Raw genomic sequence first — 27,871 nt, forward strand, 5'->3', positions numbered from 1 at the left:
GCCCCTCTCCTTCATTCACGTTGGCCCCCAGACTTTTGACTCTTAATGGATTTGCTTTTGAGAGGGTTCACACAAGTACTTATAAATGGAGGTATTACACAAGGCAGGAAGCCTGGCGTGCTCTGATCCATGGGGTTACGAAGAGTCGGACACGACTAAACGATTAAACAACAACACACAAGGCAGAGGGTGGTCAACATGGCACCTGCAAAGACCTTCTCTGAGATCCACGGGATCTCTCTGCACACTGAAATTAGGCCTGGAATAGTGTTCTCTAGCCAATAGAGCAGGTTGTGGTGCGTGCTTGGTTGTGGTGTGGGTGGGTGTGGGTGTGGTGCCCACAACAGTTTCTACAGTTTGCCAATGTATCCCTAGGCCCAAATAGTTTGGTGACCCTAACAAAGAATCCTTGCCAATTCCCACCCCCCATCCCAACTAGCCGGTTTGGGTGCTAGTCATCTAAATAAGTAAATAATGCCCACTTTCCTCTTCCCACGTGTGCCCTGTGCCATCCACAAATCTGCTCCAAAGAACAACAACGCTTCTGCCCACCTATGATTCCCATCTAATTTTCGATGGCTTTAAAAGTAGATTAGAAAAAATCTATAGAGAATAAGACTATCAATGGCTACGAGCCATGATGGGTATATTCTACCTCCACTGTCAATGGGATAATGCCTCTGAATACCTGTTGATGGGAATCACAGGTGGGCAGACTGCCGTTATGCTTATGTCCAGCTTGCAGGCTTCCTTCAGGCATCTGGTCGGCCTCTGTGAAAATATTATGGTAGACGAGATGAGCTGTCAGGAGCCAGAGTCAGGGTTAGGTCAGCAATGAAACACCTGATGTCAGTAAAGTTAACTCTTTAGTCAAAGAAACAAAAACAACAGCAGGCCTAGTGATCACAGCAACTCTTCCCAGTGAGGCAGTTGTGAGTACCGAAGGTTCCTGCCTTCCCCCTGCTCTGTAAGACTCCTCCCCCAGGTCCTTCCTCAGCAGCCTGAGGCTCCTTCAACTTGTTTTTCTCTGCTCCACCTTCTTCATTTCTCTGTGTTTTCTGGGAGAGCAGGAGGGAGGGGAGCTGGTTGCAGCAGGAGTGGGAGACTCCCTGGCTTCTTCAACAGTCTGCCTCATCTCTGTCTCCTGGCTCCCCTCCTCTCCAGCCTCCTCTGGATTCAGACTGCTCTCTGCCTCAGCCTCCTCCTGCTTACTAAACCCTGTTGTCTCTACAGCTTCAAACACCTTCTCCTCCCAGTCTGCTCCCCCTTCTCCCTCTGATCTCTCACCGTCATCCCACCACCAATCCCCTGGGCTCTGAGACGTCTTCCCCTGGGGGTTCCCCTTGATGATTCACCAGCAGCTGCCTCCTGCCACTCCTTTTGTGTTGGTCTTGTGGGTTACCCAAAAGGCGAGGTCCAAGTCTGGTCCGTGGTCAAAGGTGCAACGTGGAGGCAGTCCATAGTAGTTGAAGCTGGGTGCAGGGCAGCGAGTCGGGTGAAGTCAGGAACAGGCTTGCAAGCAGGGAGCCAGGGCGGATCAGGAGATCAGGCAGGAAAGCAAATGTGATGGCCTGGGAATCCGATTCAGAGGCTGAACCGGAGGAATCCCAGCCTGCACAGGGCCGGCTGAGCTGGGGCAGGGCCTTGATTCTGAAGTGCCTGCACCTGTGCCGGATCCTCAGGAGCAGGCACCAGGTGAATCCACTCTGGCTCCGGAGGTGGTTGAGGACTCAGTGCCTACAGGTGAGTCTCCCCCTGGGTCCAGTAACCCTTCAGCCTCTCCTGAACTGCAGAGGCAAAGGGCAGAGAGGCAAAGGGAACTGGTTTCTCCCAGGAGGAGTGGTCGCCTTAAGGCCAGGAGAGGCGGGTCTCCTGGGGGCCGGGACTGCCCCTGGCCTCAGAGAAGATAAAGGCCAGTCAGCCCGGTCCCAGGTTGCGGGAGCAACGTCGTTGAAGAGCTGTTTCGGCCAGCATCCAGTCTTGTTCCCCCAGAGTTCCTGTCCTTACCTGGCTTCTCGCTGTGGACCCTGCTTCGCCCATGGAGGACCGTCTGCCGACCCTCAACTCAGGTCCTGGACCTCGCCCCATGGTAATCTCCCCCCCTGGACCAGCACAGCAAGACATGGTTCAGGCAAGAACTAGCAACCAACAATGTTGCTCCTGCAACTTGGGACTGGGGCTGGCTGGCTTTTATCTGCCCTGAGGCATAGGGTGGCCTCGATCCTCTGGTGACTCGCCTCTCCTGGCCTTAAGGTGAGCGCTCCTCCTGCGGGAACTTAGTTCCCTCCGCCTCTCTGCCCTGAGCCTCTGCAGCTCAGGAGAGGCTGGAGGGTTACTGGACCCAGAGGCAACCTCAGCTTCCTCTGATGGGGCTGAGAGTGGAGCACCTGCAGGCAATGGGTCCTCCATCACCTCAGGAGCCAGAGCAGACTCAGCTGATGCCTGCACCTGAGGATCCAGCACAGGTGAGGACCCTTCAGGCTCATGCCCCAGCCCTGGCTCAGCTGGTTCTGGAGGCAGGGAATCCTGTGCAGGCTGGGATCCCTCAGGGTCAGCATCAGAGTCCGAATCCCAGGCCATCACATCTTTCTATCTAGCCAGTCCCTGACATGAGCCATTCTCCTGATCCAGCAGGCTTGCCTTACGTTCTTACGTTATGTTCATATTGGTCAAACAATTAAATGGCAGGATTAACATGATGAGAAACTCATTGGATTACTCTTTCTTCAGTATTTATTCTATTGAATTCAGGGGATGTGAAGTAATACTACCTGGTGGATATTACAACGGATATTTCTGGAAGTTTTGAGCAGAAGGTAGAACTTTTGAAGAATGACGATTCTGGGGCATTTAAGTGGATAAAGCAGCTGAGCAAGACCATCTTAACTGTTAGTTTAATGAGTACCATAATAGTATCTAGACGCATCAGACACCACAGCACAGAAATCCAAAAGAACATCATCACAGGCTGAGAAGCAAACGTTTTTCAAAGGGAATGAGGAACATTTTTAAAACATAAATGATGGGACTTCAAGGACACTTGCGATTTATTTTCAGGAAGCTCTAAAGACCGAGGTGCCCCATTCTCTCTTTCACCAAAGAGCAGGAATGTGGCAAGGAAAGAGGTGAAATGGGAAAATGATTTCTTCCAGGGACTTCGTTTCAGCAGCTGACAAATGAGGAGTTTTCACACATTTTCTAGGCTGTTCTAATCAAACACACTGTGTTCTGAGGACAAAATCCAAAGCTGGAGGTTGTATGTGTGGAAATTAATTGTATACCCACAGATGGAGCTTCACTCACTATTTTTGTTTCATCATGGCTGAAGAGACAAATCACTTAAGAAAACAGGAGCCTCTCCTTTACCTCAGGCCTGATTATTTCCTTCATCATCTCCAATACTGTCTTCTCTACTCTGATTGGCAGCTGCTCTCTAGGGTCTCATAGAAAGAGGTCCCTCACCCCATTTGCTACCTGATCTGTTACAATTACACTGCCTGCCTGTATGCTTCTGAGCCCAATTCAAAGTGATGGTTTTGACTTATCAAGCTATTTATGGTTCAGCACCCCAATATCTTCTAGAACACCTGTCTACCTGGACTCTTAGATCTTCTTCTGAGGCTCTTCTCTGGGTCTCCCCTTAAGGAGGAAGGCTCAAGAAAGAGGGCCTTTCAAGATGTTGCTCCCTATTTTTGGAATGCTCTCCGTAGCAAGGGCCGTCTGGTTTCTTCACTGACATGTTTTCAGCATCAGGTAAAGGTTTAGCTTTTCCCTCAGGCTTTTAATGGACTGGGATTAGGTTGTTTGTGTTAGTATATTTGTGTGCTGCCCAATGGCTGCCTATAAGCTCCCTGTGACTGTTTGGTGTATACAGTGGTACCTCGGGTTACATACGCTTCAGGTTACAGACTCCGCTAACCCAGAAATAACACCTCAGGTTAAGAACTTTGCTTCAGGATGAGAACACAAATCACACGGCAGCGGCGTGGCAGCGGCTGGAGGCCCCATTAGCTAAAGTGGTGCTTCAGGTTAAGAACAGTTTCAGGTTAAGAATGGACCTCCGGAACGAATTAAGTACATAACCAAAGGTACCACTGTATATATTTCTGTATATATTTGAATAAATGGGAGGTGTTCTGTATGATTTTTTAATATAATGTAGCTATCTTTATGTTTTTAAATGTGTTGTAAATTACTTGCAGACCTTTGGGTAGCAAGCAACTAACAAGCCATAAGAATAAGGATAAGAATAAGAATAAGAATAAGAATATCATTTTCTTTTATTGCAATGTGAGATTATTGCAAAGTGGGAACGAGAATCAAATGAAGGCCATTTATTTCACATTTTCTATATTCATTAAGTCTAGGGTTAAGCCAATGATTTAACAAGGTTTGTTATGATGGTTACATCGGGTTCTTATCCAGGTGTCTGCAGAGCATGAATCATAACCGGAGGAGCCAGCTATAAGATCAAGGCCGAGTTGCCAGGACAATAAATGAAAATGAAGATGATAGAACGCCCACATATTCACAGATTGAACTAGATAATCCTAATAGCAGCCAGTCTATCGGAAAGGACACGTGGGCCCTTTGTTAGTTAGCACACCCACCAGCTACTTTGTGTGCACTCAGATAGAGATCAAGGATGAGGAAGCTAGCAGAAGGGTCTTGTTGGCAGATGATGGTGTTTATCTCTCTGCAGGATGAGCCCCTGGTTAATACTGTTAGATTTTGTAATAGCGTTGCGCTCAGAACCTAGTAACTCCAGCCATGCCATTAAGTATTAATTCCTCTTCTGTGACATAGCCCAATAATGTCCTCTTCTCCTTACCAGCAGAGTGAGCAACATTGTCAGTTAGTATCACTTGTTCTAGGAAAGGAAGTAGAGGCTCAGTGGGCCTCTTCCAAGTTCAGTGGTGCTGTCTCCTGCCTGCTGTCTCGATTCCCTCCATTGGGATGGGGACAGGTGTTACTGTGAAGCTTGACTTAGAACTTTCTGTGTCCCGAAACTATGGGTGTGTAAATTGGCTTTGTTCTGAGCTGGAAGTGCAAGCGAGTATAAGCCAACTCTGATTCTAGTAAGATAATGAAAACATGAGCAGGTCTGCCAAACCTAGTGAACCCCACAGCAAATAGTGCTATATTTATTGCAAGGGTTGCCCCTTGAGAGCAATGGATTGCATCCAGAAAACAAGTGCCAGCTTAATTAAAGGCAGCCCCCTAGTTTGCATTTCTTGAGAAATCCAATCTCAGCTGTCACCAGCAGCAAAGGATCACTCCTGAAACATGTGTTTCGTGAAGACCACTGTGTGATTCTGCCACAATTCTGTGAGTGATAGTGACTTGTGATGGTTCAGTACCTGTTTTCCGCTTCGTTATGTAAAGTCTCCTATGCCCCTCCTGGACATTAAGAAAATCACCTTGGCAAGTTAGGTCAACACCCATAGATCACTGCCTCCCATATAACCAGACTGCGTTTGCATCCTCAAGTTTGTTCAACTTTGGGGACATGCCCAGAAGGCTGCTCCATGCTTCTTCTTGAAGATTATATGACCCCATTAATTGTGGCAGAAGCATAGCTCGCTTTTCACCAACTGTGATGGCCTGGGAACCTGATTCAGAGGCTGAACCTGAGGAATCCCAGCCTGCACAGGAGTCCCCGCCTCCAGGGCCGGCTGAGCCAGGGTAGGGGCTTGAATCTGAAGGGCCCGCACCTGTGCCGGATCCTCAGGAGCAGACACCAGATGAATCCACTCTGGCTCCGGAGGTGATTGAGGACCCATTGCCTGCAGGTGCTCCTCTCCCAGCCCTGTCAGGGGAAGGTGAGGTTGCCTCTGGGTCCAGTAACCCTCCAGGCTCTCCTGAGCTGCAGAGGCTCAGGGCAGAGAGGCGGAGGGAACTAAGTTCTCTCAGGAGGAGTGCTCGCCTTAAGGCCAGGAGAGGCGAGTCACCTGTGGGCCGGGATCGCCCTAGGCCTCAGAGGAGATAAAGGTCAGTCAGCCCAGTCCCAGGTTGCGGGAGCAACATTGCTGGAAATCTGTTCCTGCCAGCACCCTGACCTGCTCTTCCAGAGTTCCTGACCACACCCGGCTCCTTGCCTTGGACCCTGCTTTGCCCTTGGCGGGCAGCCTACAGACCCTGGCCTCAGGACCAGACTCGGACCACGCCACACGGTAAGCCCCCCCCCCGGGACCAGCACACCAACTTACTTAGGATCCCCTTCTTGCCTCTCACCCCTGTACCCTTGCCTCTGATCCCTGTTTGTTGTTTTGCCCAGGAAAATTCAGAGTACTTTTCAGAGGACAGTGCTTTCCTAGCAAAGACTGTCTGCCATTCTTAACTATATAGAAAGGCCCCAAGGAACCCAAAGGAAAATAGTAAGTTTGGCTCTGGGGTTGATTTAGTGTCATCCCTTTCAGACCCTCAGCAGGAGACAGATTATCTTAACCTCTCATATAATTTATTAAGTGTCCCTACAGGTCTGCTTGCTTTAAAGCCCACTTCAAAGTGCTGTGTACAGCATAGCTCAGCTGGGAACTGTTGAAATGTATGGTGCACAAATCATGGGCTTGGTAGCCTGTGTAACATCTAAGGCAGGGGTAGGCAACCAAAGGCCCAGGGGCCAGATGTGGCCCAATCGCCTTCTCAATCCGGCCCGCGGACGGTCCGGGAATCAGCGTGTTTTTACATCAGTAGAATGTGTGCTTTTATTTAAAATGCATCTCTGGGTTATTTGTGGGGCATAGGAATTCGTTTATTTCCCCCCCCCTCCAAAATATAGTCCGGCCCCCCACATGGTCTGAGGGATGGTGGACCTGCCCATGGCTGAAAAAGGTTGCTGACCCCTGATATCTAAGGGTTTTATCTAAAGCAGCGTTAAGTCACAGTCCCATTAGCCCAAGGATTTCTTTGTGAACAGTGAGACTTCCCTCCTCTCCCCCTGTGTATCCATCCCCCCAATCTGTGCATGAGGAAGGAATGGGGTGGGGAAGTCTTAATGTGTAATCAGAGATCCTAGCACTAACAGGAAAGTCTAGTTAGATACACTCTTATTCTTTTCCGTACTGGCACTTCAAGCCACAGAGCCATTTTTTTACTTTCTGACAGCTATTTGTGCAACTAAATATTCTAATGATATCAGCCTGCATGATCACTGCTAATTCCCCTAAGTGAGATAGATCATATTGACATTTATGAGTTATAGCTAAATTCTTCAGACGTAGGCGTTTGCTAGGGTAATTTTATCCATCACAATAATGTCTGTGGCATGCATTTGTCTCTAATAAAGAACCCCAAAATCATAATTCCATGAATACCTATGTAAAATATAGAAATCTGGTAACACAAGTAGCAAGTCATGGAGAAAATTAGGGTGCAAGCACCATTAAGGTGGGGAACTGCTTCATGGCAAGAATTCAAGCAGGAGGGCTTACTCACTCAAGCAGCCCCCCCCAAAAAACCCCACCCTTTATTGCAGTGTGATGGATCTCCTGACAACTCTGTGTTTGAGGAGCGCTGAGATGAATGGGAGCAGTTCTGCATACTCAGTGGTAAAGTGAATGACCCTTGTACATGCTGAAAGGTACTCTACAGTTGGTTCAATCACGTCCTCCTGGCATTGAATTAAAGTACTGGAGCTGAATCCTGGCAACTCCTAGTTCAGATTCCTGTAGCATCACCACTGTAGCTGGACTGTAAGCAAAGAAGCCCAATGGCCTGACTGAAACCAACTAGCTGACAAATGTGTGTGTTTCATGAAACTGGGAGTAAGTCCCACTGGCATTATCTCTTGAGTAAACATGCATCGGATTCATCAGCACTCCACCCTAGATAAAAAGGGTTTAGTGGAGCAAGTGGAGCTGCCTTACACCTGTAGCATTTCTCCCCCTCTCTTGCATTTACAATTTAACATAACAAGCCAGGAACACAGGAAGGTGCCTTGTACTGGGTTGGGCCATTGGGCCATCTAACTCAGCACTGTCTACACGGAGCAGCATCATTTCTCCAGGGTTTCAGACAGGGCTGTCTCCCAGACCTACCTAGAGATGCTAGGGCTTGAACCTGGGACCTTCTGCAAGTTAAACAGATGCTCTACCACTGAGCTGCAGGCCTCCCCCTAAGCCAGGCATAGGCAAACTCAGCCTTCCAGCTGTTTTAGGACTACAACTCCCATCATCCCTGACCACAGGTCCTGTTAGCTAGGGATGATGGGAGTTGTAGTCCCAAAACATCTAGAGGGCTGAGTTTGCCTATGCCTGCCCTCAGCCCTAAGGGTCTTGAATGGTCTTCTGGCTATATTTGGCTTGTAAAATGTCTCGGCACAGCTGTTTAATTGGGCAGGCACTCCACGTGGACTCATTCATTCAAGATCTGACCACAACATTGGTGTGGCAGGGACAACCTTTCCCTTTCCTGTCCAATGAGCTACCAGTTCGAGTAAGGCTCCTGGAGGGAAGGAGGCAGAGCTGCTGCTGCTGCTGCTTAGTCTCCCACATGCCTATTGAGTGTGGTGTTGACTCTTCTGTACTTATCTTGGCAAATCTTCTACGCTTTTGCATACATTGATCTTTGCCTGCCTTTGTACCTCTGGGCTACAGAGAAGCTAGGTTGTCCTCTTTCCTGTTTTGTCCTCTCCTCTGGAAAGCCCTACTAAGTTGGAGGAAACCCAGGCCGAAGCAACTGACCTACCAGTTTATCTAGCAACAGATTGGGATGCGTTGTTCTAAAGTGCAAGCAGGGGGTAAGTGCTGAGTGAACAAGCCCTTTCTTTAAAGTCAATCAAGGAAATTGGTTGTTTGGGAGTAAAGCATGAAAAAAACTTGTGTTGCGAATACATGAACAGATGGCTTGTTACTCATTTACAAGTTCATTAAAAAGAACCAAATCGTGTAAGTGCAACAAAATAAAACCTTATATACCGTATTTTTTGCCCTATAGGACACACTTTTCCCCCTCCAAAAATGAAGGGGAAATGTGTGTGCATCCTATGGGGCAAATGCAGGCTTTCGCTGAAGCCTGGAGAGCGAGAGGGGTCGGTGCACACCGACCCCTCTCGCTCTCCAGGCTTCAGGAAGCTATCCGCAAGCCTGCGGAGCCCAGGCTTGCGGATAGCTGCCCGAAGCCCGGGGTGCGCAGTGGGCTACAGCGCCGCGATCCCTGGGCTTCAGATAGCAGCAAGCTCCGGGAGCGCTGGCGAGGTTGAGCACAACCTCACCACCACTCCCAGACCCATTCTGGGGCTGGGGTCGGGGAAAGCTCGGGCTTCCCCCGCCCCCAGCCCCGCAAGCTCCGGGAGCGATAGTGAGGTTGAGCGCAACCTCACCATCGCTCCCGGACCCATTCTGGGTACTGGGGTCGGGGGAAGCTCGGGCTTCCCCCGCCTCCAGCCCCACAAGCTCCGGGAGCGATGGCGAGGTTGAGCGCTCCAGGACCTCCAGCCCCGAGGCTAAAAACGAAGCCAAGACATGGCCCCCCCTCGCTGTCATGGCTTCTTTGGGGCTCGGGGGGGGGATTTCCCCCCCTTTATTCCCCCCCCAAATAAGTGCGCCCTATGGGCCGGTGCGCCCTATAGGGTGAAAAATACAGTATATTTCTAAGAAACACATGAATTTACAGAAACAGTTTAGAATGCACATCGAACGGTGTCCTTTCACTGCTATGAATGGGCCTTGAAACTCACTGTCCTTGCTTATGAAGTGTCTGTGACAGATCAATTTTAGAATAGTAGGGTCCCAGAATTCACACTAGGCTGCCTCTGATATAGTGAATTCCCCCCCAAAATTTTCATATTGTATAAGAAAAATAATAATCAGACGGAAAATGCATCTCTTTGCCCACAGTTTCCCATTTTTATTTTTATAGTTTATTGGAGACATGAATGTGCTGAAATTATATTTTCAGTACAAGAAGTTATAAGTTCAACAAATACATACTTAACAGTAAACAATTAAAGCTAACAATACAAGAATAAACTCTGCCTAAATAAGTACACACATGCATCTATACCATTGCATACTGTAGCAGAAGCACCATGTTAACAACACAGAGAAGCGAGGCAGGGGTGTTGATAGATACTTAAAAGACTCGAGGGACAGCCAACGGCACAGGTGGATTTAGGGCAGAACAAGTGGTTCGACCACACTGGGTGCTGAGCCAAGGAGTGCCATGGGGTGCTGCTACTATGACATAAGAGAACTGAGCAGAATAGAAGCTGAGGCAGGGGATGGGGTGGGTACTGAATTTTGGCCTCACACAGGGCACCACTGAAATTTGAAAGACCGAAGTCTGCCCAGGCTCATTATACCAATTTGCGTAAAGTATACACATGCTAATTTTTATAAATAGGATGCAAATGTAGGCCAATTCAATGCAACTTTTAGAGGGGGAAAATAACTATAGTTCTTACTGTCAGAGCTTACTGTGAGCTATGGGGAACAGACAGGATTTTGCCCCCTGGGCAAATTAAGGTGGTAGGTGGCTGGAGACTTAAAAAGGGAGAAAGGGTCGAGAGATCTGGAAATGATACAAAAGGCACAAAGTATCCCCCTAACAGCATGCCTGAAGCAAGGGAACTTTCTTCTAGTTAAACCAGGGGTCTGTCCAATGGGACCTCCTTAGTTTGTACTCTCTCACAGTTGACTCCAAGTGAAATTAAACTGATGTACCAACATAGATCCATAGATGGGGCTGCAGCTCTCTCTATACACACTTACCTATGCACACACTTAAATGGGGATTACTTCTGAGTAGACATGCATAGGATTGCACTGTTATATAACTTTAATAGGAAAGCGATCATGTCATACTGAACAAGCTAGTCAGTAGAGAAACTCTTAAATAACTCATGTAAGTTATTAAATGGATGCTAAAGAGAAGCTGCAGTTACAGGTAGGTAGCCATGTTGGTCTGCCGTAGTCAAAACAAACAACAACAACAACAACAATAATAATAAATCCTTCCAGTAGCATCTTAGAGACCAACTAAGTTTGTTATTGGTATGAGCTTTCATGTGCATGCACACTTCTTCAGATACAGCAATTTTTTTATCTTGTTTCGAAAGAGAAGTTGGCACTTGAAGAGAGAATTGGAAAGAGTGGAGGATGTATCGGGACCAGACTGTGAAGGAACTGTGCTTTGAAAGACACACTTTTTGCTTAAGATGCCACAATGAAGCCACTGAAGGTGAATGCAACAGGTTGTATTCTTTGCACACATACTTAAAAAAAGAAAAAGTTGGCAGGATAGTACAATCACATCTTATGCAGGGGTTCAGTTCCAAAAGTTCTGCATATACATGAAAATGTGTATACTCAAATCTTTGGAACCACCCCCATACGAGCATCCCTAGCCTTCTGGAGCCAGAGCACTGAATGCGCCCCCCCCCCCCAGCAAGGCATAGAGCTTTAAAGCTCTTTCTGTACCAGGTCTGCTTGGGTTACCTGGCACAAAAAGAGCTTCTAAGTTCTCTGCCTTGCATTTAACTTGGGCATTTTCAAGCAGCTGACCTTCAACCATGCAAGATTGAAATAACACAAGTTAAACGCTCATAAGATGCAACCGTACTGTAATATCTGCACACATTGCCCCTTTCCCTGACATTCATTACTGTACAGTTTTTGCAAGATGAGAAAGACAAGCCTCACTCGCTGATCTCGTATTTATCATACGAACAATAATTCGGGTCCAAGCCTCTCCGGGTGCAGTCGGTGACGTCAGTGTTGCAGGTTCCGCAGTGACATTCTGTTGCCACTGGGTAGGAATAAAATGATTCTTCGTGACCAGCACAGCCTGGGATCTTGATAGTCTCGTACACAACTGACTTGAATGTGCAGACGTTCTGGACATACCTCATTGCTAGGTTCTGATCAATTAGATCCTAATCATGACATAAAAAAGAGAGTCTGAATGTTAAATCCACACCCCACCAACGGCCTTTTAGCAGTGTCTAACCATGACTTTCTTTGATTTTGAAAAACCCTACCAAAACCCAAATTAAGGTGATTGATTATGTTCTTCCTTGACTTCAGTGATCTTTGGACAGCTTGTTAAACTAAAATCAATTCCTATTTTAAGACCTATCAAATCTGAAACATTTGTTACAAGACTAGCTGTCCTAGTTCTGTATCAAGTGGGTGACATTGCTCAATAACAAAATAGGAAACCATATATAAACTGGAACAAATTCCTTTGTGTGCAGAATTTCTTCTTTGAACAAACAATAAAATGCTTACTGCCTTGAACATAAGCTATGTTCACTGAGAATATAGAAGTCAACAACCTGTTCAATGTAATCTGATGCGGAAGAAGTCCTTAAATGTACACGTTACCTTCATGTGAACAAATCATACAAATGCATATACTTATTAACCTGTTGGCTCCTCACCTTTGTTAAGCAGTAGCCAGAGCACCATGTTGTGTTCACGCTGATGCAGAAACCACACTCTTCCTTCTCCAGTGCTATTGTGATATTGGACAGCTGGCAGTAATTGCCGCAAACAGTTTGCCAGAAAAGCAACGCGACAAAGAAATTAATCGGCTTCATCCTGTAGTGCAAATCAGAGGGGTCCTGGAGTACACTGAGACTTACAATTCAACATATCTTTAGAAGCAGACAATATTACCATTCTTCCCATGCTGATACAAAGGCAAGCTTTTAAAAAGAAAGGATAGTGGTACGTATGTATACATTCATAGAGTAAAGTCAGCAAAACAGTACTAAGGTTATTGTCAGAGGATAAGAGATTTGTTCAGCGGAATGAAGTCTTAATCCAGTTACTTGAGAGAAAATAATGAAAAAAGGCATTTCTGCTGAATAGAAAGATATCTCAATTGCTCTTACAAATAAGCTCTGGAAACTTTTACATTCTTAAAAAAACCCAAAAACCAAACAAAACAGAATAAATGTATTTAAAAAGGCAGAGAAGATTCCTTTTTAAATGGCTTTTTTTTAAAAAAAAAAAAGGTTCTACAGAGACCTTACCATTTCTGAAGCAGTGTTAATTAAGAATCTGTTGAAAAGTTACCTGTCTTAGACTTGCCTTGCTGGAATTATGGTAGCTGTAAAGAGCGGAAAGCCTTCCGTTGCTCTTTTATACAAAAAAACCGGAAAGCCTTCCGTTGCCCTTTTATACAAAATTAGATGCAACAGACACCTTGGAGGATTTGTGGGTATTAAGACAACTGGCATCAGGTTACCCCCTGATGAAAGAGAACAAATTTGTAGCCAGACGCGTGGGCGAAACCTTGCAAAATGAAGGCCATGGGTTTTACTGGTGTTTTCAATAGTACCTGTTTTAAAATATCACCAGAAAGCCTTGGCTTGGGGCTGGTTTACGTATTGTACCAGGAGTCCTATTAGCAACGTCACTGCGCAGTTAGGAAATAACTGGACAAGGTCACACAATGGAGCTTTATACAGGTGTATCACTCTCCCATCTGCAGGGAATTCCTTTCTAATTTCTATGGTTTGCCCGTGATTAAAAGTGGTATGCATAAATGTAAGTTCCATCCTTAGTATGATTGCTAAAAAAACAGATCTCATCCAAACAACATTGAGCTAAAGAGACCAATAGGGTCTGTCTCAGTATCTTCTATGTCTCAACAAAAATTTCCATCCAGGCTTCAAAAACATGGATCGTAAAATCAATCAGGGGGGTGGAATTTGTTCAACATGGCAGGCTGGATGAACAGCTGCCCCATGCCTTGTGGGTCACTCTGACAGGCGTGTGGGACCACCTGTCTGTCAGCCGCCTGACATCACCATGACATCAGCTGACCTCTCCCCCCCCCACTTTGCCATGAAGTTTGAACTCAAGGTGCACTACAAGTGAAGATCCCAGCCAATCCAAGCAGGGCTTGAAGTCACTGCTGAACTGATTGATGGTGACCTCAAGTCCTGCTTGGATCAGCTGCACTTCGAAGTTCCTGACCGGAAACTCCAGAATGTAGCTCGTTCCAAAAGGAGAGGGCTTCGGCAATGTCTTTGTGCTGTTCTTTTGGCTTGGGAGGTCCCTCAGGAGGAACAATTTGCAGTGCGGGGGGGGGGGGAGGGGTTCCATTTGGTGGAAAATTAAAAGACTCTGAATACAAGCCCCACTTGTCAGGGAACAATCCGGAGTACATTTTAAGAGTCCAAGTTGCTTCCTTAGCAGTCACATCTTTACTTTTCCGCACCCCACTTCAGTGGAAATATATATGAGGTGTGTATGGTCTATATTAAGGGACCCGGGTGGCGCTGTGGGTTAAACCACAGAGCCTAGGACTTGCCGATCAGAAGGTCGGTGGTTCGAATCCCCGTGACGGGGTGAGCTCCTGTTGCTCGGTCCCTGCTCCTGCCAACCTAGCAGTTCGAAAGCACGTCAAAGTGCAAGTAGATAAAAAATAGGTACCGCTTTGGGGGGAAGGTAAACGGCGTTTCCGTGCACTGCTCTAGTTCGCCAGAAGCGGCTTAGTCATGCTGGCCACATGACCCGGAAGCTCTACGCCGGCTCCCTCAGCCAATAAAGTGAGATGAGCGCCGCAACCCCAGAGTCGGTCACGACTGGACCTAATGGTCAGGGGTCCCTTTACCTTTTTATGGTCTATATTGAATTATGAATTATGGTCTAGAGGAGGCTCTTGAGAAGATCAAACGTATCCATTCTGAAGGAAATCAGCCCTGAGTGCTCACTGGAAGAACAGATCGTGAAGCTGTGGCTCCAATACTTTGGCCACCTCATGAGAAGAGAAGACTCCCTGGAAAAGACCCTGATGTTGGGAAAGATGGAGGGCACAAGGAGAAGGGGACGACAGAGGACGAGATGGTTGGATAGTGTTCTCGAAGCTACCAGCATGAGTCTAACCAAGCTGCGGGAGGCAGTGGAAGACAGGAGTGCCTGGCGTGCTCTGGTCCATGGGGTCATGAAGAGTCAACTAAACAATTAAACAACAACAAATGGTCTATATTGAGAAGATATGTTTGGACCACAATGCCAACAATTAAAAGGACGCCTTCCTAAATAAGAAAGCATCAGAAGCAACCCATTGAGAAGAACCCCTTGATACTGAAATGAAGGGGACTCTTCATAAGAGTGACTGAACAGAAGCCACATGTCATAATGCTCTGTTTAAAAAATACCTAACTTACGAAGACAGAGGAAAGTAACGAAAACTAAACTATCTTCTACCCCTGCCTCACAGCAGACCTCTGTAAAAGTATCTGCAAAATCCTGACACACTCTTCCGAGAAGTACTGGGCAGTCTGCCTGCTAGACAGAAGAACCCCACCAGGCTGCTGTTAAACAAAATGATGCAGAACAAGAGTGTGTGTTCATGAGATAACAAACGAGCCTTTGTGTACACAAGGGGGAAGCTATAGCTAGTTCTAATATAAGCTGGACTTGGTCAAGGGAATCATTCCATATCATACCCTGTGAGCCAAATGCAAAAAGGAGGTTGAGATGTTTTAACAAGGGCCATGGCTGAACTAAAAACTTCCACTTCTGCACTGGGCAACCTTGCCAATAGAGAAGTTTTAGATTACCACCAGTGCTACACAATTGTGGGTTATTTCTCACAATGCTTCAACAAGACTCTACACAGTGGCTAGTGTTCCAACCTGGCTCAACTTATACTGCTGCTGTTTTTCCAAACATAAAATTAAAATGTGCTTAAACCTTTAAGCCATATTTGGATGTGTGGCTATAGAAGTCATTGCATGGCCCAGAGCCTTGTGGTGACAAGGCAGACTCGATCACATTTGTGATTCCCCCCCCCACCCCAATTTGATCATTTATTTCTAGACCAGTTTCCCAAAGGGTTGAATGCAACATGTTGATGGGATGGGAAGGGGGGCGAAATAAAACCCTAGGGGTTGAAAAGAGCCTAGGGTGCAAAATAAGTTTATAATTATAGTGTGAAAATTGTGTTAAGAAGTATGAGCCTCAGAAGTTAAGAAGTATGAGCATTGCCCATCATCAAGCAGACCACTGCCACATATTTACCAGTTAACTGCATCTTTATAGTGCAAAAAAATCGCAGGTCAACATAAAGATGTTCCAGAAGGTCTGTTTCTTGGCTTTTAGTTGATTTGCATTGTTCAGTTGTATCTGTGTAAAATAGCCTTGCAGAGAATAGTGTGGCTAGAGTATCACGAAAATGCTATAAAGGTAGCAGTTGTTGCTCTTGGCTGATGCGGTGATCTCACAATGTCACATTGAGTTGACTAATCATAGAAGCTATTGGATAAATCACCAGGCCTACTTCTTAATTGCTGGAAAGATTTGTTCCATGTTTAGTTGCAGTTTTGCAGCACATGTACAGCAATGCATTGTTTAAATCCATATAACCTTCATAATTTCCTACAATGGAAAAGGCTAGCCATGTGGATTCTGTCAGGGCTGCCAGCAGGGCACCTAATTAAACAAGCTTCTCTCAGTCATGGTCGGTGGAGGCCCAATTGGATATAGATGTCATTTAGATTAGTACATTCTTCAGAGCCATGGTGGATAAAAACCATGGTGGTTTAAAACATGTATTTCTTAGCTGGAAGTAAACCATCCCCATCTTTGGTCACATCCATGTCATACATTTAAAGCACATTTATACTGTTGCCTGCCACCCCAATTTCTGAGCATTATGAGATTGCAGGGGTTCCAGGTGCTTAACTAGGGTTCATGCTTCCTTTTGGAAACAAGGCACAATAAATATTGTGGTGTCTACGTGATATATGGTTTGTTTACACATCTACAACCTGAACCTACAACAGAGGGGTTCACAGGATTAACACCCCAAGAGAATCTTGTTTCTTCCACAGTCTTGGATGCAAACAGACATCAAGCATCGTAATCTGCCTCTCTGGCTTTCCAGCTTGCTACTTTACAGCAGGTGGTGCTGTGGTCTAAACCACAGAGCCTAGGGCTTGCCGATCAGAAGGTCGGCGGTTCGAATCCCCACGACGGGTGAGCTCCCATTGCTCAGTCCCAGCTCCTGCCAACCTAGCAGTTCGAAAGCACATCAAAGTGCAAGTAGATAAATAGGTATCGCTGCGGTGGGAAGGCATTTCCGTGCACTGCTCTGGTTTTGCCAGAAGCGGCTTAGTCATGCTGGCCACATGACCCGGAAGCTGTACGCCGGCTCCCTCAGCCGGTAAAGCGAGATGAGTGCCGCAATCCCAGAGTCAGCCATGACTGGACCTAATGGTCAGGGGTCTCTTTACCTTTACTTTGCTTCTAGGTCACATCACTCCTAACCTCTCAACTCTGACTTTATCTGTTGAGGGAAACCCATTTGCTGTCTCATAGGATCCCTTTGATTCTTTGTTCTCTTAATGGCCCATCCCTCAGGCACAAGTCTGACTATTTCCTGGAATTTGAAGGCTTGCTTAGCTTTTAACACTGGCTGTATTCAGGTACAGTGGCACATCGCAAGACGAATGCCTCGCAAGACGAAAAACTCGCAAGACGAAAGAGTTTTTTGTTTTTTGAGTTGCTTCGCAAGACGAATTTCTCTATGGGCTTGCTTCGGAAGTCGAAAACGTCTTGCACCTTTTTCTTAAAACCGTCAATGCATTCCTTTGGGAAACCGTCAATGCATTTCCTATGGAAACCGTGCTTCGCAAGACGAAAAATTCACAAGACGAAAAAACTCACGGAACGAATTAATTTCGTCTTGCGAGGCACCACTGTATTAGAAAGGTCTGGCATCTATCTTAATACCCCAAGCCCTGATAATTCCAACACTTGCTGGGTCCAGGGATTATAGGCGTTCATGAAATACTACACAATGCAGTAAGGGTCAAAGAAGTGCTCAACAATATGTTTGTGAAAGTCACAAAGTATCAAAACCTCCTTTGATGTCCATTGTGAGAGGCAGGTGGTTTTTTTTAAGTGTATTGGTTAGGAATATGTCCTTTTCTGCTCAGCAGGATTCTCTCCCTCTCCCTGCCAGAACCTTGAAACTCTTAATATTGACAGACCTGGTGGTGATACTTCTGTGTAGCTTTGACTATAACTTTTTAAGAATTGTGTCAGCATGTCACTATAGCTGAAGGTATTGTTAGATTTAAAATGCCTCCACATTCTTGTCTGTAATGCTATTAAATTGCACCACAACACCAGCTTTGACATCATTATTGGTGACAAAGTGATGAACCCCAAGTTGTTTAAACAGACTGCTTACAGACTTGCTTAGAAACTATTTACCATTATCTGTCTGGCGCATTCCAGACTTCCTTCTATCATGTCTGGGGGAAAAAATCATTAAATCTCTGAATGCTATTCTCTGCCTGTTTTGTGTTTCAGAGCGTCAAGAGGTACAGCCCAGGCACATTCAGACAGGATGTCTGACTGTTACAATGCACTTGAAGTCCTTGTTGTCTTGCTGTGTTTCCACAAAATCAGTTGGCCATTGTGGGTGCACTCCATAAACATATGGCCTTGCTTCTTTTAAAATGGATTTGGTGCAGCCCGTGCAACTTGTAGGCATCCTAGTCTGAAAGTCATGTTTAGTTCTGATTTTTATGGCCTACTGACATTGGCCAAACCTATTTCTTCCAACCTCCCTTCTCCATGGCTTTTGAAACATCCTGTACAACACCTTGTGCCCAGTAGTGGTGTGTGCAGTGGGGTGGAGCCGACCCCCAAACACAGGGCTGGGGGGGGGGCAGCAACATTTGGGCTGTGTGGCTTCGCTGGTGGCAGAGTTCCAGAATGGTTTAACAATTAATCCTTCTCTCCTGGGAACGAGGGGATTGTCTCTCGCTGTGGGGAATAGGGGTCTCCCAACAACTTTTGGCTTCCTTAACAAACTACAGTGCCCAGGATTCTTAGGGGGAAGCTATGCCCATTTAAAGCGGTACAATACTGTTTTATATTTATTGTGTTGATGGGGCTGGTGCTGCAAGAGTGAGAGGTCTGTAGCTCATTTTGTGGAGCCCATATAATTTGGGACCTTTAAGCCTACTGTTTCCTCTGTGGCTAAAAGTACAGCACAGTATTTTCAAGACTTTTCTCATCATCTTTGCTGGCTTGGCTTTGCCCAGCTTCCGCTGCAGTGCCACCGCTGCCCCCTGCGCTACACAATCACACCCCCTTATTACTGCTTGCGCACCCACAGCAGGGAGAGCCCACACAGCTGCTCCTAATCTCTGCTTCCAGGCAAAAGAGCTGTGATATGCTTCAATAGCCTTATTTCTGAGCAAGCGGTGAATACACACAGAGCCTTTTGTCTTGGAAACCTAATTGATACTAGGCTGCCTATTGTGTAAGGCTGCCGCATACTCTCAGGAATCAAATAATTTGCACCCCCACCTTTCTTCTCAGACCTCTCCCACTGCTTTTCACAGTACTGTATTGCTTTACAATGAAAGACAGACAGATGCCGGTGCATTTAGTTTTCATTTACCCTTTCCTCACAGCAACACGGGTGCACTGTGCTCCTTCTCTGCAGTGTTGGCCCCCCTCTACACCATCCTTTCTAAGATCAATGAGGTTCCTCCCTAGAGAAACAAATGGTATATTTAAACTTGACACACAAGTTGAACATTTTTTATTGTTGAAACAAAATTTTAAAATTCCTTCCAGTAGCACCTTAAGTAAAGGTAAAGGGACCCCTGACCATTAGGTCCAGTCGTGGCCGACTCTGGAGTTGCGGCGCTCATCTCGCTTTATTGGCCGAGGGAGCCAGTGTACAGCTTCCGGTTCATGTGGCCAGCATGACTAAGCCGCTTCTGGTAAACCAGAGCAGCGCACGGAAACGCCGTTTACCTTCTAAAAGGTAAAGGTACCCCTGCCCGTATGGGCCAGTCTTGACAGACTCTAGGGTTGTGCGCCCATCTCACTCAAGAGGCCGGGGGCCAGCGCTGTCCGGAGACACTTCCGGGTCACGTGGCCAGCGTGACATCGCTGCTCTGGAGAGCCAGAGCCGCACACGGAAACGCCGTTTACCTTCCCGCTAGTAAGCGGTCCCTATTTATCTACTTGCACCCGGAGGTGCTTTCGAACTGCTAGGTTGGCAGGCGCTGGGACCGAATGACGGGAGCGCACCCCGCCGCGGGGATTCAAACCGCCGACCTTTCGATCGGCAAGTCCTAGACGCTGAGGCTTTAACCCACAGCGCCACCCGCGTCTTTACCTTCTAGAGACCAACTAAGTTTGTTATCGGTATGAGCTTTCATGTGCATGCACATTTCTCCAGATACACTGAAACAGAAGTCACCAGACCCTTATAGAGGGTGGGGAGGGGTATTACTCAGAAGGGTGGTGGGAATGGGTGATTGGCTGATAGGTGTGGCAAACCTGTTGACGACTGTTAAGGACTGCAATTGGTCTTACAGGAAAAAGCAAGGGGTGAGATGGCTAAAAATAGTTGTATCATGTATAATGAGATAAGAATCCAATGTCTCTATTCAGACCAGGTCTCTTCATGGTTTTAAGTTTGGTAATAAGTTGCAATTCAGCAACTTCTCTTTCCAGTCTACAGTGGTACCTCGGGTTACATACGCTTCAGGTTACAGACTCTGCTACCCCAGAAATATTACCTCGGGTTAAGAACTTTGCTTCAGGATGAGAACAGAAATCGTGCTCTGGCAGCGCGGTGGCAGCAGGGGCCCCCATTAGCTAAAGTAGTGCGGTTCACAGGATAAAATCAGAATATAAAACCACAAAATACATAATCAAAATAAAAACAACAACAACCCAATAACCCCCCCAACACATTTTAAAAGGGCATAGGGTGTCAGTCAACCCAGCTAAAAACAGTTCAAACACTAAAAATACACGCACACACAATTTAAAAGCAATTTAAAAGAAGAAACAGCGCTCTCTGCTGGGCAGTAGCAGTCCTTATGAAGCCTGTCAGGCCCCACCTTGGGCCCGGTGGAGAGAGGCAAGAGTGGGCCCTGAGGCTCTCAGCAGGGTGGTCATGAATTGCTGAAGCAACAGAGATACTTTGTACTGGCATATATTTGTATCTATAAACTGTATTGTGGATGGTGATTGATAAGAATCCCCCCTTCCCTAATACAGACCACTCAAACTAAAGATGAGAAAGTACAAGCCACTGTTCTGCTGGGAGAGGAAGACAGTAATTAGCAATAATTAGAGGCTTAGACAGTGCCAAGGTTAATGTGGATAGCTTTGCAAAACTTGTACAATGGTGCCCCGCAAGACGAAATTAATTCGTTCTGCGAGTTTTTTCGTTCTACGAGTTTTTTCGTCTTGCGAAGCACCAATGTGTATTGACGGTTTCCCATAGGAAATGCATTGACGGTTTCCCATAGAAATGCATTGGCGGTTTTTTTAAAAAAGGCGCAAGACGTTTTCGTCTTGCGAAGCAAGCCCATAGGGAAATTCGTTTTGCGAAGCAACTCAGAAAACGGAAAACCCTTTCGTCTAGCGAGTTTTTCGTCTTGCGAGGCATTCGTCTTGCGGGGCACCACTGTACCTCCATGCAATGGCTGGCAGCAATCATTGGTTCCCACCTGGTTATTAAATTATTCTGAATAGAGTCACATTTCCTAATTCTCACTAAATCTGTCATTTTAACTATTTCATTATATTAAAATCATGTGATTTACACATAGCAATTTTCCAGTCTTATTTTAATTTGGCTTCTCTGTTTTTATGGCTCCAGAAGGAAACCAAACTGCAATAGTTTTGAAATAGCTAAAAAAGCTAGCCACACTATGTTGCAGTAGCAGGCTTGTAACTTTCATTATATACAGCAAGACACTGCGTTTGTTATTCAGGTAGTGTAAGTGCAAAAGCCTGACGCAAAGTAATGCAATATCATTGCCAAATTCTTCAAACTTCATATCAGCTTTAAGTTCTAAGTAGATTAAAAACCAACTGTCCTGGGATTCATTTTGAGGCCTTTGAGATTTATTATTGATTCATTGCTTCATGTTTTAGGCCTTGTTAAATGGATATATTTCTGGGTAAATTGAATAGTGTCTGCATTTGAAAACTGTTCCTCACTGAAAATGCTACTGTGGGCATTTGCGTGGATGCACAGGGTGGAGTTGGCGAGAGGTTTTGTTAAATTCCCATGCAGTGCAGCAGAATGAGAGGTTCTTAGGCTAGATTTGGAACTCTATACAGTACAGTGGTACCTTGGTTCTCAAACTTCATCCATTCCAGAAGCCCGTTCCAAAACCAAGGCACACTTTCCCATAGAAAGTAATGCAAAATTGATTAATCCATTCAAGACGCTTAAAACCCCCCCTAAAACAGCAATTTAACATGAATTTTACTATCTAACAAGACCATTGATCCATAAAATGAAAGCAGTAAACAATGTACTGCAGTCACACAATCAATCATTCAATCAATCAATCAATCAATCAATTAATCAGTAGCTGAACTGGGTTCCACACAGTCATAAAAAGAGCCACAAAAAACCCCATGCAAAATAAATAGCAAAAACAGACAGACCTCAGTGTAACACTAAAAACGGAAGTGTGGCACTCAAAATGGAAGTGTGGCACTCAAATTGGAAGCGTAACACTCAAAATGGAGCACATTTGGCTTCTGAAAACAGTTCGCAAACCAGAACACTTCTGGGTTTGCAGTGTTTGCGTTCCAAGTTGTTTGAGTACCAAGGCGTTTGAGAACCAAGGTGCCACTATACTCAGGAGAACCAGGGTGGCTCAGAGTGTATGATCCGTGAAATTCATTGGGTGGTTTTCGGCAAGTGACTGTCTCTGAGCACAGGGTTGTGCTCTTCACAGTCTCGGGCGGTAAGGATGTAATGAGATAATTTAGGGCTGGCCCAGAATGTTTTGCTGCTTAAGGCAAAACAAAAAATGGATCCCCTTCTCAGCTGCCCACAGCCTATCACCTGAGGCAACCACCTCACCACACTTTATGGGCCGGCCAGCCCTGGGATAACTCCATATATGCAGCATTAAAATACAGGGCGTTAATATACTGGTGCAATAAACACGCAAGTGTGGTGGTCATATTCATGGTCATCTTTTGCGAAGCATGATGCTGCTGCATGGGAGATGTAGGCCACATCGTTCCTCTTTGGAAAAGTATTAGATTGTATTCAGTGTAGCCCTAAGGCTAAGCTTGAATAAGGCTACCAGCTGAATACAGCCCATAATATTCCTTATGGTGTTCTTAAACTTCCTTCTACATTGGGTTGTGGGAGCCCACACTGGAGTGCCGCATGAAGCTTACTCCAAAATAAAGCTCGCAGAAGTCAGTTGAACTTAATTAGAAGTAAACATATTGACTGAGGTGCTAATAAGTGATCCTGCTGAATATGCCCTGGCCACGCTGTGGTAATTTGACCCGTAGGTCTTACACAGTGGGCCTAAATGTGCCATCACTGCCACCTAGTGGGTGATTAAATTAGCATATTCAAACCCCTCTATGGCAGAAAGAGCGAGTGATGCTTCTGAAACTTGATCCAAACTTTGAATTTAGCACATACTTCATATGTATAATGAGTCCTGACTTTGAGTTTGATCCAACAAAATTTTAACTTGCCACCAGAAGTTCCCTGAGCATTTGGTGTTATTTAGCTGGTTCATCAGTAAGAAGGTGGCAGCAAGAATGGGACAGGAGGAGAAACTACAGTGGTACCTCAGGTTACAGACGCTTCAGGTTACAGACTCCGCTAACCCAGAAATAGTACATTGAGTTAAGAACTTTGCTTCAGGATGAGAACAGAAATTGCGTGGCAGCGGCGCGGTGACAGTGGGAGGCCCCATTAGCTAAAGTGGGTTTCAGGTTAAGAACGGACCTCCAGAATGAATTAAGTTCTTAACCTGAGGTACCACTGTACTGAAAAGACTGTTGAACTTAACAGTCCTAGGAGACCCTAGTTCAAATATTCATTCAAACACTGAGTGCTCTTGGATCTGCTACGCCCTCTCGGACTAAACAACCACACAGACCTGCTTCAGGTTACATACGCTTCAGGTTACAGACTCTGCTAACCCAGAAATAGTGCTTCAGGTTAAGAACTTTGCTTCAGGATAAGAACAGAAATCGTGCTCCAGCAGCGTGGCAGCAGCAGGAGGTCACATTAGCTAAAGTGGTGCTTCAGGTTAAGAACAGACCTCCGGAACGAATTAAGTACTTAACCCGAGGTACCACTGTATTTCTGTACCCCCATACCATAATGTATCAGGGCGGTGTACATTGTACATTGTACATTGTACACCACTTAGATAAAAATATATATGCAAATAACTTGCCATGTAGCAATGAAATGTGCTCTGTGGAGGGTGAGGGACCCGCCAGAATATATTGTGGATAGGGCAGGAGAGAGAAGGAAGCCCTACTACACATGCAGAAGTTGTTTTGCTCACACAGAGCACTACTTCGCATTATGCTGAATGCAACCCTGCATTGCAACGAAACAATGGAACTCAATGTGGTTTGCCACATCTCAATAGGACCATCATGCCGTCACTGTAGCTATGCCACTACTGAGCTGGGCAACAGAGAGAAATCAACATGTAAAATGTTTTCTGGGAGCCAATGTAGGTCTTTCAAGACCGGTGTTATATGGTCTCGGCGGCCGCTCCCAGTCACCAGTCTAGCCCCCGCATTCTGGATTAGTTGTAGTTTCCGGGTCACCTTCAAAGGTAGCCCCACGTAGAGCGCATTGCAGTACTCCAAGCAGGAGATAACCAGAGCATGCACCACTCTGGCGAGACAGTCTGCAGGCAGATAGGGTCTCAGCCTACGTACCAGATGCAGCTGGTAAACAGCTGCCCTGGACACAGAATTGAGCTGTGCCTCCATGGACAGCTGTGAGTCCAAAATGACTCCCAGGCTGTGCACCTGGTCCTTTAGGGGCACAGTTACCCCATTCAGGACAAGGGAATCCTCCACACCTGCCCGCCTCCTGTCCCCCCAAAACAGTACTTCTGTCTTGTCAGGATTCAACCTCAATCTGTTAGCCGCCATCCATCCTCCAACCGCCTCCAGACATTCACACAGGACCTTCACCGCCTTCACTGGTTCTGATTTAAAAGAGAGGTAGAGCTGGGTATCATCCACATACTGATGAACACCCAGCCCAAACCTCCTGATGATCTCTCCCAGTGGCTGCATGTAAATGTTGAAAAGCATGGGGGAGAGGACAGAACCCTGAGGCACCCCACAAGTGAGAGCCCAGGGGTCTGAACACTCATCCCCCCCCCCACTTTCTGAACACGGCCCAGGAGGAAGGAGCGGAACCACTGTATGACAGTGCCCCCAGCTCCCAGCCCCTCTAGACGGTCCAGAAGGATGTTATGGCTGATGGTATCAAACGCCGCGGACTGTGGACAGTGTTCCGGAAAGAGGACAGTGTTCCGGCATTTTTATTCATTTTGTAAAAAGTGAATGTTCAGAACTTCTAATCCTGAAAAATAAATCTCTTTTTCTACATGATTCTTAAATGTATAAGATAGGAGCCCCGCTCATTTTGATATATTGCCAACCCTTGTGTATCAATGTCTTCAGCTCACATTTCAGGAGGAAGTGATGCGTGCAACAACTAGAAAACAATCTGACAACCAAGGTGGATTCAGACAACCAGGACTGGAACCAAACAATAGTATACCCTCCAAAATTTAACCAATGAAAATAGGGACGTCCCATTCCATAATGATAATTTTACTATTTATACCCCACACTTCTTACTGGGTTGCCCCAGCAACTCTGGACAGCTTCCAACATATATAAAAACATAACAAAACACTAAAGATTAAAAAACCTTCCCTATACAGGATTGCCTTCAGGGGTCAGATAACTCCATACCCCCCAACATTTCTCCAATAAAAATAGGGACATTCTAAGGAAAAGTGGGACATTCTGGGATCAAATCAGAAACTGGGATGGCTTCTCTAAATCAGGGACATCCCTGGAAAACAGGAACATTTGGAGGGTCTGCAAGAGCTATCTAAATGCCAACAGCTTGGAACCTGTGCTACACATGGAAAAGTTCCCAAACACACAATTAAGCCCAGCATTTCAATCTAGTTCCTGCAGCAAGAGATGCCTGCCTCACATTTTTTGGCACGACTTTTTGTTGATCCAATTTCAAGGTTTGGTGGAATCCACAAATATACAGACCCCTCCTCATACCATTTTGGAACACAAGAATAGCTCTGCTGAAGCAGGACCAAACTCCTCATCTGGCATAACGTTTCCCACAGTGACCAGCCAGATGCTTCTAGCAAGTCCACAAGCTACTGCCCACTTGCAAACAATAGTCCTCTCCCGCTGCTGTTCTCCAGTGACTAGATTTCAGACTGCCTCTCTTCCTGGGGGGTAGCATGAAGCCACCATGCCTAGTCACTATTGATAGCCTTATCCTCTATGTATATGTCTAATCCCCCTTTAAAGCCATCCACAGTGGCAGCCATCACCACATTTTGTATTCAGCACACTTCTGTTTCTGTCTACTTATTTTCTCCTGGGATTCCACCGGGTAAAAGAATTCATTTATCTGGATATTCTCCTCATATCCTTTTTTCTGGGAGGGTGGGGGCGGGCGGTTGGTCTAGCCCAAGAGTTTTTCTTCCTTAATGTCACTCTGAATCCTAGCAAGCATTGTTCCTTCTGCAATGAAAAATAACCGTTTAATTTGTTTGCTGGGCTCGTCAGTAAGCTTCCTGCACTAATGCAACCAAACCTGGACAAATAGTAAATGACATATCTCCACAAAAAAGCTGTAGAGAATCTGGGCTAAATGGAGCAATATTCCCACATCCTAATGAAGACATTAATTCAGGATTTCACAGTAGAAAAGTCACGGGAAGCGAAGCAAAAGAAGGCAACCCACATGCTATGTTTTTGATTAGCATGGGCACCGACCAGAACTCATGTCAGGTCTTGTTTCAAAACAGTTTTACTTGAGACTACAGCCTTTCAGAAAAGATAAATTACATTTCCCGAAAAGTGTCAAGATTAATGAATTCATTATCATTCTTTAAAAATAAAAAAAACCACACATTTCCTTTGGTAGGAAGAATTCCTGGAGGCTTACTGTGTTTTGCAATATTTGAGTTTATTTACAAATATACAGGTTGAGCATGGGTAGAAGCACTCAGCTGAAAGACACCGACAAAGCAAGCTTTGCAGCCTCATATCAGATCTCCAGAGAGGGTGGCTCTTTAGCCCCCTTTGCTGTTAGTTTATACAGCTTCAAAAAGTCAGCTCAGCCCACTCTTTCTATCTCTTCCCTCACTCCAATAGCAATCTGTGTCACAAAACGCTCCATAAGGGAAAGCCAGTGTAGCACCCTTCACATTCAGTGGACTACAACTCCAATCATTCCTGATCATTAATCGTGTTGGTTGTATGGGAGTTGTAGTCCAAAAAAACCTAGAGCTCACCACAGGAGTTACCCACGGCTTTCTACTCACACTTAGGGGGTCCATGTGCCCTGCTTTATGGAGGGCAGTCCTCCATTTGAAGAGTTGCCAGTCATCTGCTTGAGAGAGTCCTTTCCCACTTAAAGAACTGTAAGAAAGGAGAGCAGTGGCTTTGATGTTGTCCACATCACTGTTCCCATTTTTCCTTAATACTGTACACACAGCTGCTGTGTGTGTGTGTGACCAGCAGGTAACACAGCAAATTGTTCCTGTTTCCTTCTAGAACTCCTGTTGCTCTTGCTCAGAGCCAATACGCATGCGGGTCCAGGCATCATGCTCCCCAGGCCCCAACCCTAGATAAATAAAAGACCACTAAGACTGGTTTGGATTGAAATAGGCCACAACTTTATTGAAAACAGATGAAAGAAGTTTGGCTTGGGCATGGGGCAATCAAAAGACTTCGGGCCCGTCCACCGGAAGTCATGCGTGGTCAAGCCACGTTCCTAAGACTTATGTACATCACATAGGGTGACTGCTGCAGGGACCACTATTTGGGGGAGTGCCTTTGGCCCT

The 27,871-nt window shown here is 45.9% G+C and overlaps 1 protein-coding gene and 1 long non-coding RNA gene across 2 annotated transcripts in view; both read right to left on the minus strand.

The window, feature by feature from the left end:
- LOC310682362 overlaps nt 1-27,871 on the minus strand; it is a 599,763-nt gene that overhangs the window by 215,723 nt on the left and 356,169 nt on the right. The window lies entirely within an intron of this gene.
- Nucleotides 10,779-27,483, minus strand: FSHB (follicle stimulating hormone subunit beta). The gene is made up of 3 exons (XM_083447087.1): nt 27,350-27,483; nt 12,383-12,542; nt 10,779-11,875 (listed from the first exon to the last, which is right to left on the minus strand). The coding sequence occupies exons 2-3, from the start codon at nt 12,539-12,541 to the stop codon at nt 11,639-11,641; spliced, it is 396 nt and encodes a 131-aa protein (XP_083303213.1). The 5' UTR covers nt 12,542; nt 27,350-27,483; the 3' UTR covers nt 10,779-11,638.

Source organism: Podarcis tiliguerta (genome assembly GCF_965153285.1).
Source record: "Podarcis tiliguerta genome assembly, chromosome: 1".
Classification (NCBI taxonomy): Eukaryota; Metazoa; Chordata; class Lepidosauria; order Squamata; family Lacertidae; genus Podarcis; species Podarcis tiliguerta.